Below are 21,947 nucleotides of genomic sequence, written 5' to 3'. Positions count from 1 at the left end.
CTTTGTGTGTTCATTTCTTGACAATCTGGATCTTTGAGTCGGAGGATGGAAACGAGTCCGCTTGCCTGAGAGAACTGAAGGGAGAAAAACCAATATGTTAGTCTCTGAAGGTTGTGCAACAAGTGCTCCAAGTGGGAAAGAAAACAGCATGATAAAGTCTTTAATCATGAGTGGTTTCATCGCCATGGTTCATTTACTAAGTGAATATACAATAAGCAGCTCAATAAGTCCCATCTGGGTGGTCTAACCTCTTTATACACCAACATCTAAACACACAGAAGTTGTTATAATGGTTGCCTCATGCTTTGTGGACTGAGTAAAACACTGTCTGGACAGCTGGATGGGAGCCACTTTCTGCAGCATGTCAGCAGAAATCTGCATTTTTACCAAGTTCTAATGGAAGAAATGAAAACATCCTGCTGACTGTCTCAGTTTGCAATCTGCATCCATCCAAAAATAATTGAAATGTCAAAGAAAAAAAATTGTTTCTATGTCACAACTCGGTACAGCTTATTGATGAGTTCGGAAGAATTAAAGACACAACACATGAATGTTCTCAGAGCTGGTCAGCCTGCGAATCTCTGGGTCAGCAGGCGAAATATCCTCACGTTCTGTATCTTTCTGTGGGAGTACAGAGCTGCACCTCTTCAGTGTGACAGTGAGATAACTCAGCAGGAAGCTCTGCTGCCAAAATCAAGTCCTGACCACTCAGGCCTCTTTATATAAATGTTTCTTTGTGTGGTCACTTAGCTCCATGAGCAGAAACACTGTCTTCAGAGTGGGAGAGCTGGGTTCAGAGCAACAACAGCCTGAGAAAAGTTCTGTGTCCATAGAGAGTTATTACAAGCAAAAATAACATGAATGACAGGCAGAAAAGTTTCTCACTGGAGTAAAACACGAAGATCACATGGTGAGAAATAAAGACAGCAGAATGCAGTAGCCTCACAGTTTCTTTTTTATTTGATCTAAATCTGAACCAGTTCAGAGAGGTGGGATCAGAGTCGAGGGTTTCATTGCTTGAGGGTTTCCTCCAAGGGATCAAAGTTATATTTACAGGCCGAGGAGTGCGACCGTGACTCTAATAGACGCAGAGGTCGGGAAATTTCATTTGGTGGAGCGGCGTGGAGCGAGGGGGCGACTGGCCGGACGGGGACGGGGGAGGACGGATGATCAGGTCAAACACCTGCTCCAGTTTGGAGTGAAGCAGCGACGCCTGCAAACAGACAGCAGGAGGCAGATTAGATGTGGAACACACACGATTAGGGCAGAAGACACTGAGGACACAGATGATCTGCATATGTAGACGGAAGCTTTGTTGCTGTGTATCTGGACATGTTGAATGCAGAGGACCAGTTGAACAAGGCGGAGGCGACAGGACGCTCACCCGAGATCCACAGTGAGCCGCAATTTCCTCGAAGGACGCCGTCTGAAACTTCTCCACCAGCTGCAGCCTCTTCCTCCTCTCCTCCTCCTCCACGCCGCCTCGATCTTCTGCGAAGATTCACACAGCACTCTTACTCAGCTGGTTTTAAATCCTCAAAATGACAAGCTCAGTGGGGCCCTACCGATGGTGTTCTTCAGCATCTCGAATGTGATCTGCTCCGTCTGGGGTTTCTACACGAAAGAACACACAACAGTCAGAGATCTGACACATGAAGTGAAGTTACTGAAGCACCTGTGTGGATACCTGTGGAGTGTGAGGGGTGCTGTGAGGGTCCATGTCCAGCTGCAGCGAGGCCACGTCGCCCACACTCTTCCTCTTTGACAGACGATCCTCATCTGAAACAGAGTTTCACTCAGATTAACACAGAGCGACATCGTGAGGATAAACCTGGGAGTTCAGGTGTGTATCTGTGAGAGTTTAACATGTATGTTTTGTGTTTGGAGGGGCTAACATTTATAATGAAATAAACCTGAATTTACATGGGGCTGAATTCCAGAGAGTATGACATGAAACTTTTAGGAGTGACTGAAGATGAAAATGATCGAAATCTGTTGCAGTTCCACATAAAGCTTGAAATCCGTTAATTAGAAAAAGCTTAAAAATTCACTATTTTTCACTGTAGGTGTCATTAATGTCCTACTGTGGTGAGATTTGGGGAAATGTGGATAAAACTGATATAGACTTAATAATGAAACTAATAGAACTACAATAATAAACACTGCTGGTTATTGTTGATTCTTTAAGTCAGTTATGTATGCTGTCCTGCACATTAAAATTTCCTGACAATGTGTATTTAAAAACATATCAGATTCACAAAAAACGTCTTCCTGTTTGTATTCAACAGTTTTAAGTTAAAAGAAGGAAAACACAATTTAAGAGGACTGTTTATTTTTGAGTTATGTAAAGTGAGATGGAATCAATAAAGTGTTACAGTTCAGACTGATGATGAGAGAAATTAATGTAGTTAATTGTGTGTGTGTGTGTGTGTGTGTGTGTGTGTGTGTGTGTGTGTGTGTGTGTGTGTGTGTGTGTGTGTACCTGAGAGTTGGGGTGTGTACGGCGTGTTGAGATGATCACAGTGAGCACTGTAGCTGCTTTCACTCAGAGAGTCGCTGATTGTTGACTGAGTGAACAGAAGCTCTTCGTCCACCTTCAGATCCCCGACAGGCAGTCTGACACACACACAGACACACACACACACATAAAATACAAATTCTTTTTAGGACAGCAGAACCAGATCTGCGTTACAGACTTGAGGAGCTGTCTACTCAGTGAAACCTTTTACAGTAAAACACCCTGGTGCATCCTATTTTTTTCCCTGCTGAACAGCCATGAATGTTTAAGTGTCTGAGCTCGCTGCATTCTAACTGAACCTTACAGTTTTCAGTCTGAAAGATAAAAAGAAAAAAAAAAAATTAGTGTGTTCAAGTCTTACTAGGTTCAGAAAAAATATGCGAGTCATACCAATGTGTACTGATAAATATCCACAACTTTTTGGACAGAGAGAACTTTGTTTTCATGTTTGTTTTTGCTTATCGATCATTTGTTTGTTTGTACCTGGGATTTTCACTGAGGGCCTGTTCAGGCAGAAGATGTGGCGCCTTCTTCTGACGTCTTTCTACAACCTGCAGAGGAAAGCAAGCAGAAAACATGCTATTCACATCTTTTGTGGACTTTAAAATATTTAACTACTCACCACACACACACACACGCACACGCACACACCTGAGCGACGTGCTGCTGCAGTGCCAGAGGCGGTCCGAGCTTTGCCAGCACGCAGAGGGAGGCGGCACAGAGAGCGTGCACGCCACAGCGGTTTAACACTGACAGACATTCCTGACTGGATGAGGCCAGATCCTGATCGATCAATCACAGGACAGTTAACGTCTCGGAGAAACAGAGGGGGGGGGGGGTTGATATTGTTGTCTTGATGATTGGAGACAAGCTCACCTGCAGAGCCAGAACCAGTCGCATCAGATCGACCAGAACCTCCTCGCTGGACAGCTCCACGCCGAGGACGGTCAGCAGGGTGAAAAGAGCATGGTAGTGGCTCCGCCCACTAGTCTCTTCTTTACAGGTGAGGTAGATGTGACGGTAGAGGCGCTGAGCGTGCTGCACAAACACACAATGACGGATACAACTTCTTATAACCCAAAAAATGAAGGAAAACCTCTAGAAGTCGTCGTTGAACAAAATGTTTACAGTAACTCTCTTAGAATCTGAATAAATATGACTAATATTTTTTAAATAAAAGAACAAATTGATCTGGATGATTGATGGTGGGAAAGTGATCACTGACCTTCCTCATGAACAGGTTGTCCTGTTTGGAACATGTGTCCTCCTTCAGCTCCAACACAGACACGTCAACCGTCACACTGCGGACAAACATCAACAAAAACTATCAAAAGGCTCACCATTTAAAGCCCATTCAGTCTCAGGTCCAAGTCAGCCTCACTGACACTAAAAACACAGGAATCAAATCCTCCTGGATGGTAACAAATGAGCTCAAACTTTTAGAAACAAGTGAGGAAAATTCTTAATATAAAAAGATATTCTGCCTACAAAAACATTGGTCAGACAGAAACTTAATGAACTAGACAGTATAAATAGGACCTAAGAAAGTAACCAGAAGTCAACATATACAATTGTAATAAGTCTTAAATATCATATGAATCCAAATAAGAAATAAAAATCATGGAAATCTACATGAAAAGCAGTTAAAGCCATTGTGATTGTTTTGTCTTTGCAGTGACCACTATTGGCCAGCAGGTGGAACCAGAGACACAATCGAACTGAACCAGACAGAACTGATGGAAAAGTGGAAAAATGAACAGAAACAAATAACAAAAAATGAATAAAAGATAAAATAATGATTAAAGAAAATGCACAGTAACAATTTATTTGTTATAATGAAAGAAACACTTAAATCGACCAAGAACGTCAATAAATTTGAGAAAAATCACTGATGGTGAATCTGTTTGGTGGAATTTAAAGCCCTTGTTGAAAATTTGATGAATTATTAAAATTCAAAAAAATCTTTCCAACAGATTGCAGCTGTTTAAAACAAATGTCTTCAAAATAACCTTTTTGATTTATGATTTAATTTATGAAAGGTGAATATTTCTTTTTACTTTTTGTTTCTTGTATCTAAATTTTTTATTACTATATTTTTTCTTTCAAACTTATTTTATTCCATATATGACTTCATGCTATTTTTGCCTTTTCAATAGTTTCATTCATCTGTCAACAAAACTGTGAGTCTTCATTTGGTATTTAGATGTTTATCTTCGGGAGGTGAGATGGACGGACCTTGCCACGGCGAGCCATTTGCTGTTTTGGTGCCGGTCGATGAGCGAGGTGAGGATGGAGAGCACCAGCAGGCGGATCTCCGGGTCCTCCATCAGGGTGAAGGAGAGCAGCGGCTCCAGGAAGGAGGAGGGAAGAGCCGTCAGCAGGTTGGTGCTCTCGTAACGCTCCGAAACCTGACGCGGGAACACAGCCGATGAGAGGCCGTGCAGAGTTTTGCTGTGTCTCGACTTCCTGTTTTTAATATTTGAAGTGATCTAAACGCAGTTTAAAACACACGTTTCACTTTGATCTGCGATGTCTTGTCATCTGTTCACCTTTTCTGTGCTTTTACAGTCAGTTTGAGCTAAAAAACGTGTGACGTGCTTCTTTAATCACCTGCAAAAGAGACTTCAGCAGCATCACCTGGATCATCCTACTGCCCTCGAACCTGCACACACACACACACACACACACACACACACACACACACACACACACACACACACACATTAGTGTTCAGTCTATACAGACTGCATTTTAAGAGGAGGGTGGGACAGTTACCCAGTGTTGGGTGACCCCAGGGCGGGGTAGATACCAGGCACAGGGATCTTCCCCATGATGAAGAGCATGACCTCTGACCTCTGGTAGACAGGCAGCGTGTTGGCGAATGATCCTGAAACAGACAGAGACAAGAAATAACCACAAGTAACCATAAAAAACACAAAATTACTCACATGAAACTAAGAATAGCACATAAGGCCTAAACAGAAGTAAAAAAACAACCAAATATGACCTCAGAGATGTAAAATCACCGCAAGGACACACAACAGTACCAATAAATAGAAAAAAAGAAATATAAATAAATAGCACAATGAATGAACTAGTTAATGAAAAAAAATACTCCAAAGATAAAAAAAACAACCAGATTGATACAAAACAAAAGACAAAAAGAATTAAATCTTGACCGGAATATCCCAGAAAATCATAACCAGAGACATAAAATAACCACCAAGACACAGAAAGTAACCAGATAAAAGCAAAATAACCACAAGGAGAAACAAAATAACAAAAACAACACATAAATAACCACAAAAACCTAAAAAGACAGAACACACAGACACACACACAAAGCTCAAAACAGGAAGCAAACACCAGGATAAAACTTTGATCTGAAGCTTCAGCTGTCGGCTGACCGATGGTCTTGATGACGGCGTCCTGCAGCGTCCTCTCCTGGCTGGCGCTGGTTTTGTGCTTGCCCGCGTTGTCGTAGAAACCGGTGAGCTGGTAGTGGACGCTCTGCCGCAGCTGCCGCAGCAGTGTGTTGAACACCTCCAGCACGGTGGGGCCTGCAGGGGGCGGGATGGAGCAGAGGTGAGGTGAGGGGGGCGCTATGGGGCTGTGGTGGTGGGGGGGTGGGGGGGGGGGGGGGTTGGAGGACTCACCCACTGAGCCGGTGGCCTTGATCACAGCCACCTCAGACAGGACCTCCACGATGCCGGCCCGGACCCACGGAGGACTCCTGCTGTTAGCGTCCAGGTGACCCAGCAGCTGCTGGACCACCAGGTGGGAGTGCTGCGACTGAACACACACACACACACACACACACACACACACACACACAAATCAAATACCCATCACATTCAGCACAAACAAAATACATACATCAGTGGAGTCTGGGAGTCACCTGGATGGAGAACATGATGATCTGGAAGCAGCGCACAGCGAAACCCTGTCCTTCCCACAGACTGTGAGAGTCCAGGTGCCTGAAGACAGAGACACTCATTCAACAGGAACAGTGTGTGTGTTAGCATTTGTATTTATGTGTGTGAATGTGTGTGAGCGTGTAAGTGTGGTGTGTATTTACATAAGCACGGGCTTGATGGCATTGTTGATGTGTCCGTACGCAGCCCGACCCAGAAGTTCCCTGAAACACACCTCCGTCTGCTCCGCTGGAGACCGGCTATAGACACACACACACACACACACACACACACACACAGAGAAAAGACCCTCAGCAGGCTGGTTCAGATCAAGTCAGATGTAGTTTGAAGGGATGGCGATGAAGATGATGAGGATGAGGAGGAGAACCTGCTGCTGTTTGGATGCTGCTCCAGGTTGAGGAGCAGGGCCGGAACGATCTGCTCCATGTGCCGAGGCTCCCAGATGTTGGCCTGCAGCTCGTCGTCCACGGTCTTCCTGACCACACCCTGCAGGCCGCGGATCCCCGACACCCGGATCCTGCACATACACACCACACACACACACACACACACACACACACACACAGGTGGATCAGATAGAGCATAGAGCGACGGCTGCACTTGAAGCTGACACTGACCTGCTCTGCGTTTCGGGATCCTCGTGCTCAGAGTGACACATCTCGCTGAAGCGAGACACGAAGAAGTCGTAGCTGCGGTGATACGACGGCGTGTCCTCCTCAATGTTGGCGAACTTCACAAACTGCACAAGACACAACTCCGGTACATTAATCACTCAAATGAAAGACAATGTGAAAGACAGTGAATCTGTCCATCTATCTATGGATATGCAATAATTATTAATGGAGAGTGACATTATATTAAATCAATAAAATTAAATGAATTCTCTATTAACTTTTGAAATCATTTTTCGTGTACTGACTGCAACTCTTTTATGGTGTTCTGACTTGGGTAGAAAAACAAACAAATTGAAGAAAAACTACTTTTTTTCCATATTTTTAAAACTGTGAATTAAACCAAAGAGACAGATTATTTCTAAAACATTCTAAAACAATGTGAAACGCTCTAAAACCTCTCATGGCTGCAGGCTGACATCTGACGGGAGGTGAACCTGCTCTGACCCCTACTGATAATCCCCCAGGAGGTGAAGACACGACAAACGCAGCAATGGCGGATTACAAAAATGTGTGTGTTTGACATACAGATGGTGGATGCGAAGTGCAAGCATCTGTATACGCGCGTGTGTGTGTGTGTGTGTGTGTGTCGTACGGAGTTGGTGGCCAGGATGTGGAGGTGTGGCTTGTCGGCCTCCAGCAGCAGCCGCAGCGTGCTGAGGAAACTCTCCACCAGCAGGTTGATGCTCTGACAGTGACAGGCCAACAGCAGCTGCTCCAGAGCCTCCATGGCGATGCACACGTAGCTGGTAAATGCACACACACACACACACACACACACACACACACACACACACACACACACACACACACACACACACACACACACACACACAAACACACACACAAACAAATAAAAGACATTAAGGATCTCAATTTGTTTACAGTGATGGCCCATAACAATTCAAGACAATCTGGCTGCACCTGGAACATGTCCATAACTCCTCTAAAACATGTCTATAACTAGTCTGTGATAGGTCCATAGCTAGTCTAGTCTACCCAGGACGAGTGTGAGCGGCTTGGCGCTGACCCGTAGCGATGGCGGTTCAGTTCTCGGGTCAGACGCTCTGACAGATACGCTGCGATCCGGTCCAGCTTCTCCGGAGCCGACAGAGCAAAGAAAGTCAGTTTCTCCATGTTGGCCTTCACCAGCCCATCCTGATCAAACACACACACACACACACACACACACACACACACACACACACACACACACACACACACACACACACACACACACACACGTAAAATGTCACAATAAAGGCACGACCACACTGTAATGTGAACTGTAAACGGCCAGGCTTTACCTCTGGGTCCTCTGGGAAAATGTTGTCGACCAGCCTCTTGTATCGAGGACGCAGCGCCCAGCAGCAGCCACACAAACCTCATCACAAACACACACACACCAGATTTTTACTATGTTGAGAACAAATCTATTCATCACCATTTTTTCATTGAAAATTTAATTTCGACTCAATCAGGGAAATGTCTCGGTTTCAAGCTGTGAAGCCAAAAAGTCAGGAATAAAATCTGCTCAAAAACATAAACCCTGTTCAAAATTGAATCAAGTATCCATGTGACATTTCTTACATTCAAGTCATTTCAGACCATTGGGAATAAAACCATCCCAGTCATTTTTTATAGAAATATTTTTTTTTAATCTAAAAAAACAGGTTTGTGTTTAAAATTGATGAGGTTAAAGCCATGGACATTCTATTATAAACTTTCAAAATAAATTTCAAAGATGATTCAAATTAAATAAACTTTCAAAAACCAAAACAGAACAGTGGCATAGGAAGACAAAATAAAAATACATTTGCAGGATAAACATTTTAAATATCCCAAACAATGTGATGACTGACTTCATATCTAGTGAGAGGCTGATATAAGACAATGATCAACAACATCAGAGGTTTCTGTATGTCGCTGTTGGGTTATTCCCATTATTATTCCTGTTGTCAGGTCAAATATCTGCACTGCAGCCTGTATTTTATAGCATAAATGTGTGCAAATTATCCTCACACCTAAATGTGAGGAGGACTTCAACAAATATAATCGATGGGTCTTACAAATATAAATATAAAATACAAATGACTGACTTTACTGTAAGAGATTACAATCAGTGACAAAACGGAAGGAATTACATGAATAAAAACAGTGTGTGAGAATAAACAAAGCTTTAGCGAAGCAGCAGCAGAGACTCAGATTATCTACAGTCTCATCTCTTCATCTCTCTCCTACATGGTACCTCAATCATTTTGGGCTTTTTTTTTTTTTTTTTTAAAGAGGGATTAAGGGAGGAAAGATATCCACAGCTGACTAACAGCCAACTACACACACACACACACACACGCACACATCTTCAGGATTAATCTGCAGCGGCTGATTGCGTAATGTGTTGACATTGTGTGTTTGTTAGCAGAGACTGAGGATGCAGAAACTCTTAAAATATATTTTAAAAAGTCTAAAAATGTGTTGAAAAAGCGATCATGGGTTTCGCAGTAGGTTTTAGATGAAAGCAATAGTTCAAATCTTTTCTGTCAACTCATGTTTCCAGACGTGACTCTACTGTTTGCAGATGACAGCGGAATGTAAACATAAATAAATGCATGGAGAGATTATTAATGTACGTCAGATTTATAAAGAGTAACAAATATTACGTAAATGATTTGATATATTATTGAATGATTTTTCTGTAAAATGTCAATAAATTGATAATAAAAACAGATTGAAAATGGCATCATATGAAAAAAAAAATGTAATCATTTACAGGTACGTTTATAATATTTGAAGGTCTGCAATGCATTTTACTTTATTACCACTAATTAGAAAAATAAATAAATTAAAAAAAAAATGTCAAAAAGCATTGAAATATAAAAAATTAATACAGAACATTTGCATTTCTGTGTTTGTAGGAAAATGTAAAATGTCAAACATGAACAATGGATATGTTGACAAACAAACATTTTATTGAATATAGAATTCTATGAACTCAGAAAATCATATTTTAGAATCATTCATTAAGGTTAATGACATTTATTTTTTTTTACAGTTATTATAAAGTAAGCTAAAAGTGAAACAAATCGATACTTGGATTGGAAGACACCAGATAAAAATATGTGACCTTTTAAATATTTTGTCAAGAAACGGTATTAAAAGTTCAGAAGAAACTGAGTCTGTTCTGAGGCCAAGTTGAATACAACTTTATTTAAAACCTGTTAAAATCACATCAAATATTTAAAAGTTACATTGAAAGTTTTGGAGATTGAGGATTTTGCTGTATCTGCCGACTGGACAGAATCCAAATGCGATTGTTTTACACAAAAATATCACACTTTGTCAAAGGAAAAAAGCTTGAAAGGACCTAAAATCCTAAAAAGCATATTTACACCAATATTCAGAGGTGAATGTACAGTTTTTGATGGTCAAACTGATATCAGGATGAGCACTGGTTAGGTATTTTTGTTCAGCAAACTAGTATATTTACTAATAAATATTAATTTTGCCTCTTTAATACAAAAAATAAGACTAATATTTAAAAAAAAATGAGTAAAAATACTGAAATATTTAAAATATGTCTTACCGTACATGAGGACGACTCAGCTCACACACGTGTTTGCTTTTAATCCTCCACACACACACACACACACACACACACACACAAATGCATCAACAGTGATGTGGCCCCGCCCCTTGATTCATTCATTCCGAATGTGGTATTAGTGATGAGATTTTGTTGTTTTATAGGATCAAAGTTTGTATGCTCAGCTGTGTGTGCGTGTGTGTGTGTGTGTGTGTGGGTGTGTGTGTGTGAGTGAGTGTGTGTGTGTAAGGTAAGGAGACGGTGGAGTGGTCTCCTGTGTGTGATCCGGGCCATGTGCAGCAGCTCAGCGCTCTAATCTGAGAGGATTTATTCATCTGTGCAGCAGAAACTCAGAAAAATGGATCAGCAGCAGCTACAGGACTGCGGCGCATTCACACACAACAAACACTGCATTTTAACATCACACACGCATTCACACACACTTATTTTGCAATTAATCACACTTTTCCAAATTTTGACAGTTAAAAAGCTGTTTTTTTTTTCTATGGTGCAACAAACTTTGATGGATTTTCTATATTATTTACAGTCAGTCACGCTCCTCTGATTACTTTAAAACCCTTTAATTCAAATAAAACACATCACTCTACCCATTTTCATATTTCATATTTTAGTTTTATTTTATTTGCTTATTATTTTAGACAAAAAAAACCTCTTATTTAATTAATTGGAGCTATATTTAAAGCTGATTAACTGTTTGCACACTTCATTTGGTGCAAAGGTCATTGTCTTTAGGAAAGTGAAACATTGTAAATTCAGAACTTTTGCTTTGTACTTAAACTTTTTTAAGGAGACAATTCATTTTTCACATGTAGTAATGGGTTAACATGATTTAACTGTCATAATTTATGACAAATCAAACTAGACTTCATGCCTTTCATGTGTTATTTACTGCTAATTCAGTAAGTTACAACTAAAGAAGCAGCTAGAAATAATGAAAAATCCTGAAAACTTTGTAAATTAGACAATATGCAGTTTAAAAGTTTTTGCTATCGCTGGAGTCTTATTTCTGTTTGTGAGTTTATTTCTATAGATTTTGAAGTAAAAATGAAAAGAGAGCAGGAGAAGATGCTTCCTGTTACCTCCCGCGTTCTGGTGGTCCAACACCGAGCAGCAGTCCTGCAGCAGCCGCCGAGGAGCCTGGGAAACGGTCGGCATGGTAACAGCCCGGGGCAGGGACACCCCCCGGGGCAGGCTGGGCACGGTGATGCCGCGGGGTAAACTCGGGGGGTTGATGCCTCTGGGTAGGGTCATGCCCCACGGCATGCTGGGAATCCTGGGCAGAGTCCCGGGCATGATGGGAGGAGAGCGAAGACGAGGAGTCTGGGAAGACGAAGAGGAGAAGTGAGTTAAGAAGTGAGAACTTTTCCCCCTCCTTCTACATTCCTCTGATTATTAACCCCTTCAAAGCAATCTGCTGGCACACACACACACAAACACACACACACTTGACTTGAGTTAATTTGGGGATTGTAAATGTTGGTTAAAGTAAAGAGCTTCATCAGGTTATAAATTAAAGGATGAATATAGAGGTACAAATAAAAAGTACCTGCTCGTCTGCAACCGGTTCCCTCCAACAGTCACACCAGCAGCCGCTTATGTAACTCAACCGGCCTCGGCCGGAGAGAAGCTCCATCCAGGATCAATGGGAGGGATTGATCCGCTGCTCTGCATGCCGGGCCGCCCTGATGCCACTGCACGGCTGCTGCTGACCCACAACGCCAACATCTGCATCAAGGTTCACCTGAGAGGAGGCATCAGGACAGGTACCATCCTCCCACTGGCACACTGATGCATGGGTGGCTCCCCCTCCAAGTATGGAGAGGCTACTGCAACAGCAATGAAGACATTTCTGTAATTTGCATGTGTTCTATGTCTGCGAACCTGTCCTGGTGCATTATGGGTAAATAAGCAAAAAAGAAGTAAATAAAACCAAACTCCACCTGATTTTTTAACTTGTCTGTATTGTTACAATGTTGCAATATTGGAATTAAATCAATTATCACTCCACTTCTGTGACCCCCCCCCCCCCACATGGAGCCCACCACCAAGCTCCACCTCCAGCCTCTGTTACCATGACAACAGAGAGGGATGGGGCATCTGTACAGGGCAGCATGACGAAGGGTCACACAAGTTATCAATTCATCTCTCAACTGTGTGTGTGTGTGTGTGTGTGTGTGTGTGTGTGTGTGTGTGTGTGTGTGTGGAGGGGGCAGTACCTCCCTCTCCTGCTCCTCCTCCTCCTTCAACAGGAGCAGCTGTACCTCTTCATGGAGATGCACTCAGGAGGAGGTGTTTGATCAGGTGTGCTGATCAACACACCAGCGTTATATTCGGCTCAGATCATCTATCAGAAATGTGATGGCAACACTGTGAGTGAAGACATTTCTGGTTTATTTTCCTCTGATTTCCTGTCCAGCACCAGGTCTGCCTCCAGGGCTCCTCTTTAGACACACTCCCTCCTGATAATCCTTCAATATCACTTTGTTTTTCACCTCCACCTTTAGGATGAGGGTGTTTGGCTTTTGGGATTTTGTCTCAGTTTGTTGGGATCAGTTAAAATAATTGTGAATAGACGTTCAAGTTTCAAATTTCACTGAAGTCGAATCAAAGAAATGTGACATGACTTTCGTGGAAGGGCTCTTGGCATGTCTACTGTGGGAGTCAGTGAGAAAAATGCCTTGACCTCACACTGAACAGGAGCTGAACAGGTTCACCAGGTACATCAGAGATAACTTCTCTTCTTACACTGATGTCCAGCCTGAGCAAAAGCACTACCCAAGATTTCAAATTAAAACACACAAGGAGTCAATATATTATTATATCATTCAGTTAAGCCTCATCCAAAACAGACAATGTCAAGGCATAAAAAAAACAAAACAAAACAGTACCGCTTTAAAGTTTTCAAAAATATTTTCAACTTTAGGATTAAACCTTTTTGATCTTCTTCTTTTGAGGGTCATGTATTTGGAAAATTAGAAAAGTACAGTGAGTCATTATCTACAGTAGATAGGCTCGGAGTAACGAGCTCCTCTGCAATAAAATTGGATGAGTTGAGTTAATTAGGCTTACTTTCTATCACAGACTATTCCCACATTGATATTATCAGCAATCTTGTTTTAAGTGATTTACAGACATGTCTGGAGCGAGCAGAGCTGCTGCTTATGTTTTATGAAATTATTGGGCTTACTATATATCCTGGACCTGTTTGTTAAAGGTGCATTAAGGAGTTTGCACATTTTATGCGAAACAGCGCCCCCTGCAGGCATTTGGGCTTAATGCAGCTTAGTGAAACACTCGTGCCTGTGGCTCGCGTGCACGGAAGAGGGGAACTCCGTCTTCGCTCTTTTAGTAGCGCTCGAGTAAAATGTAAGTTTCTTTTGCCTGGTGGAGTCTGTGCTGGAGCTGTGACAGTGCTAGAAGCCAGTCCTTTCTTACTTTCTGGAAGCTCTTGCTCAGTTGTTGTTCACTAAGCATCTGGCGGAGTAATGGCGGACAAAACGAAACCTAACTCAATCAGGCCAGCCGGAGCGCGCATTACGTCATTCCTTTCAAATTCTCCTCAAAAAAATTCAGGTGCCGGACCGGCACTGCAACTTTCTAGTGACAATTTAGCGCAAAATTACTTCAGCAGAAATCCAAAATCTGGATCGAGCTGAAGTTCAGGAAGTGACAAGTCCTGTCCGAGTAGAATCCAACTCAGTCGATGTCACTGAGTCTTTGGACGAAGGATCTGCAGCGGCTTTGCCGGCAGAGTCCTCCTCACCAGCAGCAGCCGAGCTTCCGGCTACTGTCCTCAGTTCAGAGGAACCTGATAGAGATCTGTCTTCACAGGAAGCTCAAAATCTGAAATACAAAAAATCTGTGGGGCTTTTTGTGACGGAGCTGCTTTTCACACTCTACCAAAAAGCAAAAACGGAGTACGATCCAGTCAGAGTCAACTCGGCCAACCTGCGTCTGTTTGAGAAAATCTGGGACCGGATCAAGGACGCAGACATCCACGCAAAAAACCTGACAGACCTCCCCAAGGCCGCTTTAAGACGGTACAGCAAGATATGGAGTTCTCCAGAGGTTCTGCTGTCCAAGCTGATCTACGGAGACCCTCAAATTGATAGGATTTTTGCCGGCATCGTTCACCACCACCTGACGACGCCTCCAGTGAAATCTCCCTTCACTAGATTTTTCCACTCGCTTGGTCATAAATTCTCAAAGTGCTTTCGTTGTACTTCTGCTGAAAACTGAGAAAAAGTTTAGCAGACCAGCAGCCATCGGATTTGGGTGGCCATGAAATGAAACTTGAATGTATTGAAAGGAAACTAATGCATATCACAAAACTGTCATATCTGACACCCAGCGCAGCTGATGAGGTGCAAACATACACAGCAACAAAGAACAGAACAGGACACATGCATCAAACCAACATTTTACAACACTGTGCAAAAACATCACCTTGAAAAATCTCATGATTGTAACAGATTCAGTTCATCTCTGAAAAAAAAAAGCATTGATTTCCTGGTTTCCCAGGGGCCTCTTGAGAAACTGACTGTCCTCAACATAAGAACTCGCCCTCTGCTGGCCAAGAGGAACAATTAAGTTGAAAACACTGACTTATTTCTCACCAATTTCTATTTTCATGTTTTTAGACTTTTTTGCTCTTGCTGGCTAATCTTCTCACACTCTCACTCTCCCTCTTCACACATACAGATACACCACCAACAAAAATCATTCCCTGAGTCACAAAACTCACATTTGTGTTTTCATATCAAAACGTGGATACAGAACATGTGATTTTGGCTCCTGTACTACAGTTACAAGCCCAATCCACACAACAGTTTTACAGAATAAATATAGGATTTTATGATTTGACCTACCCAGAGGAATCATACTGAATATCACTATAACATTACATTCATGATATGGGGAGGAATATACAAGCACAAATAAAAAAATCAATAATAAATACCCCTTTCTTTACAAGGTGATTAATAACTCTATCATAACTGACACTTGAATTGTTCTTACAGATAAAAAATTTCTGCACAACACAGTCAGAAAACGTGAGCGTTCGATTTAACTCTTAGATTGATACAAAAACGCAATTTCGACCATTATAAACAGTATTTGGTCAGTGTTCACAGCCCGGCTCAGGTCCTGTCTCTTCCTGGGTGAAAGTCAGGGGCAAAAGCAGCTGCCACTGTGATGGGAGTGGAGTAGGCCAGAGCAAAGCTATACAGGCCGAGCTTGAAACACTTCCAAGTAGCGCGGAGGGCCTTCCCGACATTCTGCAACGATAAAAGGTTCATCTTTATTAAATAAATTTATTAATATAGTAATTACAGAAAAGAAGAAACACATGCTGAAAATGATTCAGACAGTCTTATGTCGCTTCTTCATGTCAGAATATTTCTGCTGCGTTGTGAGCTGCCTGTGTAAAATCTCCTGAACTCTTAGGTTGTCTGGTGGTGGTTTGAAAGAACAGCACGGCAGGGGGAAAGGGTCAATCTCCACCTGTCTGCAGTGTAAACACAATCCCCTGAACGCCATTGTTCTGTGTCCACTGTGGGCAGGAAAGGGCTGAATGCCTGCAGCAGCTACAGGAAGTCACATGTTTTAAACATAATTTAGAAATAAGTGTCAGAGGTGAAATGAATATGGGCTGAGATAGTTCTATCTATCTATCAATCTATCTATCTATCTATCTGTTCTCATAAAATACATGATACTGTAATAATCGAGGAAAGGAGGCATAGGTAGTATAACAATATAATGCACTGCAAAATATCTTATTAAATGACAGTTAAGATTGAAGAGTGATGGTTATGTGTGTGGCTAATGTGTAATCTTTCAAACCAATAACACTGAATATGAAAACAAAAAACAAAAGTGTGTGTGTGTGTGTGTGTGTGTGTGTGTGTGTGTGTGTGTGTGTGTGTGTGTGTGTGTGTGTGTGCAATATGAGCAAGCCCATAACAATATGAATTTAAGCACATCTAGTAATGAATGGATTCTATGCTCTAAACAGTTTACAAAAACCTTCAAAAGACTTTCAAGGATCGTCACAAAACTGGTGAACTGATGATGATTAAAAATCAGCATAAATACTCACTTTCCTGACTTTCTTGTAGTTTTCTTTCTTCCTTTTCTTCTTCTCCTCTTTGGCCTTGACTTTATCCTCATCATCTATTAGTTTCTCGTACTTCTCAGGCAGAAAGGCCAGCTGTAATTCCCTGAGGTGTTTCTCCTTGTGTCTGCTGCTGCCGGCCTCCGGCTGGCTGTCCTCGGAGGAGAGCTGCTCCTCACAGTCCACATGGCGCTGATACTTCGCAGCACTGACACTCACAGTCTCACCTGATGCTGCTGCTGGTTGTCTGTCAAACAGCCTGGAGGGCAGAGATTTGGGCTTCATGTCGTCTGCTGCTGCCGCTGCAGCTTCCAGAGATCAGACTGAAAGCCTCAGCTTCCTCAGGAGGTCAGGTATGATGTCCACAGTGGTTTTGTGCATGAGTGGAAGAGCATTCCAGCAGTCCGCCTTGTTGTGGAGGATTTGGCTCAGAGCCCTTAAAGGAGCAAATCCCTCTTCCTCACAAGACTGATCTGATCATGTGGAATGATTCTGTTCCAAAAAAATGAACTCTTTGTCTTATAAAGGCAGGGTAAAACCTGGAGAAGTCACCACTCCATTATAGGGCAAATACAAACACAATCAAACACACACACACACACACACACACACACACACACACACACATCCACATTGTCACCTATGAGTAAATTAGGGTTTCCATTAACTTCACATGCTGGTTTTTGCAGAAAAAAAAATAGAAATGCACAGAGTGAACATACATGCTCCATGTGGAAAGGCCCCAAGGCCTGGACTAAACAGGGGATCATCTGATAACCACACAAGTATAAAGGTGCTGTAGGCAGGATTTTGCTAGTCAATGCTAATTTTTCTGTGTTTTCTTTGGATTAAATGTTAGAGTACCTATTGATAATCCTTTAGGAGTGTAGCATAATTGCACTACCGCGAGGGCGCAGCGTTTCCATCTGTCTCTGTTCTGAGCTGAAAAGGAATCTCGATAGCTCCAGGTATCTTTGACCAATCAGAAGAGCCCATGAGGCTCTAACCGTGATTGGTCGAGGGGCGTTCGTCGCACGTTCTTGTGGGAGGGGCTTAACTTGCGTAAGGGCGTGATGTCAGAGAAAACAGGACAGGATTGGCTGTGCTGGGTTTCAAATCGCCATCTTGCTTAGGTAACCCTAAGCAAGATGGCGGAGATGCCGAATCCTGCCTACAGCACCTTTAAGTTTAATGGAAAAACACAGGCTCAAATGGATAAATGTGATAAAATTCCCATCACATACAATTTCAAAAATGCATTATATCTTAAGAATGCACTCATGATTATTTATACAATAATGAGTTTTTATGTGTTACCTTCTATTGCTTATAATTTACATGTTTCCATTTAATTTATTAGATAAATTGGCAACAAATAACTATTCAATTCACTGTTAAAAGATACAACATTTAACAAGAATATCTAAGAATTAGGTTTGCCTATTTATAATTAAAGAACTTAAGTTTTTATGGATGGCAGGTCACCTTTGCAGACATCACCTGGTGATTTCCTCCAGAGAAGGAAGCCGATAATCTTTTGCTTTGTGCTTAAGATGCTCTGCAGAGGGATCCTGTTTCCATATGACAAAGTAAAGGTTTATTTAAAAAAAAAAACAAAAAAAACTCTTTCTTATGAAGGCAAAGCAATTTTTACCTTCGTCGCATACTTGATTAATGGACTTCAGAACCTGCACATTATTAATTTTGGTAAATTTTGCTAAGGTAAAGAAGTTATTACGTTACGTTTTAACCTGGATAACTAGTTGTGTTCAAGTAAAGCATGTGAGGACTTTTTCCACTGTTCCTCTTTCTATTCTTCATTTCTTTGCATGCTATTTTTTTTAGTCTTAAATGAGTGTTTTAATCACCATAGATCATTTACTAAGTAAATATACAATAAGCTGCTTTAATAAATCTCATCTGGGTGGTCTAACCTCTAGATACACCACCAAACACAGAAGTTGTTATAGTGGTTACCCCATGCTTTGTGGGCTGAGTAAAACACTGTCTGGAGAGCTGGATGGGAGCCACTTTCTGCAGCATTTCAGTAGAAATCTTCCTTTTCACCCAGTTCTAATGGAAGAAATGGAAACATCTCAGGCTGTCCCGGTTTTAAATAAGCTCTAACTTGTTTCCACTACTGACTGCATGCAATTTTGGCACTTTGCATCCATCCATCCAAAAACACTTGAAGTGTCAAAGACAATATGTGTGACACTTTTGAGTGATGGACGCGATCTACTGGTTGCACTGCGCCAATATTGACTCCAACCTCCAGAAACCAGCTTCATGGTCCACACACCATGTCTATTATTTTATTATTGATATTTTTATCACGTGAATTTGTTTAAACGTGAATTTCAAGTGAATATGTGTAAAGAGAGTGCCTGTCTATTGTAATTTTTATACCTGAAAACAAGAGACACGCGCCCGTGCGTCCTCGCCCGCGTGCCGTTGTCATGGTAACGGAAAGCCCTCTCGTGACAACCGGAGGAGTCCCGCGTCTCGCGCTGCTGCAGCTCCTACCTTTCCTCGCCTCTCTGGTGGGGGGGCTCACCTAATCAGCCACGATGTTGCACGTGTAGCTGGAGTTCCGGGCGGAACCAGAGAAAATATTCACTTTGTTTCTTCTTCAACTTACCGCGATGTCAAAGTAACGCAGGTAAGAACCACTCCAGTGGTCTCTGCTTTCAAAGTCCTTAGTTGGAGAGAAATGTTGCACTTGCTCATTAAATCCAGCTCGATTTATTTGATTGAAAGTCAGGTTGATGATCGGAAGGTATTTTGATCTGTTTTAGTGAATCAGTCATTGCATTTTTTTTTTTTTTTTTTGCAGACAGGAGGCTGTTTTCAGCAGTCATGCAGTTGAATTCACCCCTATTACTAAAGCATAAAGATGAACTAATATCAAACAGTAGAAACAGACACAAAACAGCTGAGATGAGCTCCCAGACATGTTGACATTTCTTATGGGCTGAAGTTATCAAAGGTTTTATATAGTCTTTAAACACTATTGAGGAGTGGGGCAGAGAGACAGCAGCTTCACAACTCTTTTCTTCTTCAACAACAGAAACAACAGTAATTCCATCTGTTAATAAATCCATAAGATTCAGTTACTGATGTATTACTTTAAAACACATTTTTCCAAACAGATGGTAGTCCTGGTTTTGTAGTTTTACCTTTAGCATCTAGGGTGAATGAAGAACATCTAAATTTTAAATCTTTGCAGGTCTGCAGTCACGTTTTTTTTTTTTTTTTTTGGTGTCCAGTAATTCATACGCTTTACAATACTGATTGCAAACGATGTTTTCTCTGGTTGTAGGGATGAGCCAGCCGAAGAAAAGTAACCCTGATGGCGTGATCACAGTCCACACACCTTTCTCTGCCAGCCTGTTAAAAGTAGAGGTAACAAAGCACAAAATAACTTCAATCTCAACATTAAGACCATATGAATGACAACCTCTGGTGCAAAATACAGTGAAATATATGAATACAGTGAATATTTTTTCCAGTTTTCCAGCTGCACTTGATTAATCTGTGCGGTTGGTGTGCAGGTAACCTTTCCACCAGCACAGCTTTCTTTTCTTGGAGGCACACTCACTCAGTGCTCTTCCTCCTTTTACAAGAAGAGTGAGACTGCAGTCTCTTACCAACTAATAATTTATCAGCTGCCGTTAATGTCAGGGAGACTGTGTGTGCACACTCTGGCCTGCTGTCCCAGAGAGCTGGATAGTAGATAAGGTGCTTATGTGAACGCATGACCGCCCCATTTTCCCCACTGCTGCCACATTGTGTATGAGCGGCGCTGGAATCTCAGAGTCTAAGTACAGATGAATGGAAATGTTTCAGGTTACTGACGGACGGATACGGTAGCCACTGTCATCGTCACTTGAATGAGAACAACGGATAAAGAACAACAGGTTCGGGTTGTGTTCAAATGACTGAAGCAGCGTAGAATTCTGACCCACAATGACCTGCTGGTGATATTTCTGATAACTGCAAGTCATGAAAATAGGAAGGGCTCAATCTCAGCACATTTTGCCAAAGCTGAAAGGTTGTGTAAAGAACCCGCGGTGACATAGTTCTACCGTGTCTATTTGCGTAACCGAGCAGCTCGTGTTTCCAGGTCGTGACGTGACCTGTCACTGCTCGTCGTGCCTGACTCTTGGCCTGCAGGATCGTGCCTGATCTAAATGCAAACTCTGTCTACGTCCTTTAGGAATTTACAGACTGATTAAATAAATAATTGTAACAACAGTTTCACTGCACTGTACCAAAAATGATACATTGTTTGTAGTGTTGCATGCAGTTCATTAGTCCAGATAGTTAATAAATGTTGACTGAAAGATCAGAAACGGCCTCAAAAGGTTCCAAGTTGCTTGTACAAGTTTGCATTCCTGTTGGTTTTCACTCAAGTGTCTTTCCTTACGTCTTGCCTCTCCTTGCTCTGGGATGCATCCACATGATGAATACATTTTGTGTTTCAGGACTATGTGTCAGATGTGAGAGATACCCCCGAGAGCAAACGGAGCCAATCTCAGCCAACGGCGAGGACGAGGAACGCTTGTCGAGGTGTCAGAGGAGGGAAAAGCAGTGAGTGTTCACCATGTGGGCCAAAGCAGTGCTCCAAGCAGAGCTGTCTGTCTTCCCCCTCCTTCAGACAGCTTCAGGTACTGCACCGACACACACCCCTGACACACAACACTCTTGGTGTTTTGTTTTTCACTCTAAATGTCATCTTTAAGGCACAGATGGAGACCGAACATCAGCAGACTCAAGATATAATCCAACCACTGCTGGATAAAGAAAATGGGCTCATAAAGGCAGGAAAAAATGATCACAATACTGTTTTTCAAAACGTTGTCCTCCTTACTATGAAATGCAGTCGATACAGTTGAATCATTTCCTCTTTCCCGCATTTAAAACTGAGTAGGAGCTGAACTGTTTCCTGAGCCAGTGGGATCTGTCAGAGTTGAGGAGGAAGGAGCTGCTTCACAAGAGATGGACGGAGAACGTGTGGTTCCCCCTCCAGAGGAAGATCGAGGCGCGCGTGTCAAGCTGCTGTCCAGCAGTGGTCAAGAGGCGCCGAAGTGTATGCAGC

General features: G+C 42.2%; 2 protein-coding genes across 3 annotated transcripts; both read right to left on the bottom strand.

Annotated features, from left to right (window-relative positions):
* Positions 1–1,078: 1,078 nt before the first annotated feature.
* Positions 1,079–12,665, bottom strand: LOC115401860 (protein EFR3 homolog B-like). Of its 2 annotated transcripts, XM_030110222.1 has the most exons (23): positions 12,275–12,665; positions 11,808–12,048; positions 8,432–8,508; positions 8,155–8,282; positions 7,720–7,870; positions 7,071–7,192; positions 6,821–6,970; positions 6,597–6,692; positions 6,417–6,495; positions 6,175–6,310; positions 5,926–6,078; positions 5,294–5,405; positions 5,129–5,180; positions 4,754–4,926; positions 3,744–3,819; positions 3,395–3,556; positions 3,170–3,301; positions 3,002–3,069; positions 2,483–2,616; positions 1,688–1,779; positions 1,566–1,614; positions 1,385–1,491; positions 1,079–1,213 (listed from the first exon to the last, which is right to left on the bottom strand). In XM_030110222.1, the coding sequence occupies exons 1-23, from the start codon at positions 12,359–12,361 to the stop codon at positions 1,079–1,081; spliced, it is 2,712 nt and encodes a 903-aa protein (XP_029966082.1). In that variant the 5' UTR covers positions 12,362–12,665. The 2 variants fall into 2 exon arrangements, with proteins under 2 accessions (XP_029966082.1, XP_029966083.1); XM_030110223.1 differs by lacking the exons at positions 11,808–12,048; positions 12,275–12,665 and adding an exon at positions 10,708–10,718.
* Positions 12,666–15,183: 2,518 nt separating this feature from the next.
* On the bottom strand, positions 15,184–17,203 carry LOC115401863 (uncharacterized protein C1orf115 homolog). The gene is made up of 2 exons (XM_030110226.1): positions 16,832–17,203; positions 15,184–16,007 (listed from the first exon to the last, which is right to left on the bottom strand). Exons 1-2 carry the CDS (start codon positions 17,129–17,131, stop codon positions 15,870–15,872), a joined length of 438 nt encoding a protein of 145 aa, XP_029966086.1. The 5' UTR covers positions 17,132–17,203; the 3' UTR covers positions 15,184–15,869.
* Between the last annotated feature and the right edge of the window lie 4,744 nt (positions 17,204–21,947).

The sequence above is a fragment of the Salarias fasciatus genome, chromosome 15 (genome assembly GCF_902148845.1).
Source record: "Salarias fasciatus chromosome 15, fSalaFa1.1, whole genome shotgun sequence".
Lineage (NCBI taxonomy): Eukaryota > Metazoa > Chordata > Actinopteri > Blenniiformes > Blenniidae > Salarias > Salarias fasciatus.
Note: the sequence above shows the minus strand (reverse complement) of the source record. Positions and strands in the feature narration are given on the sequence as shown.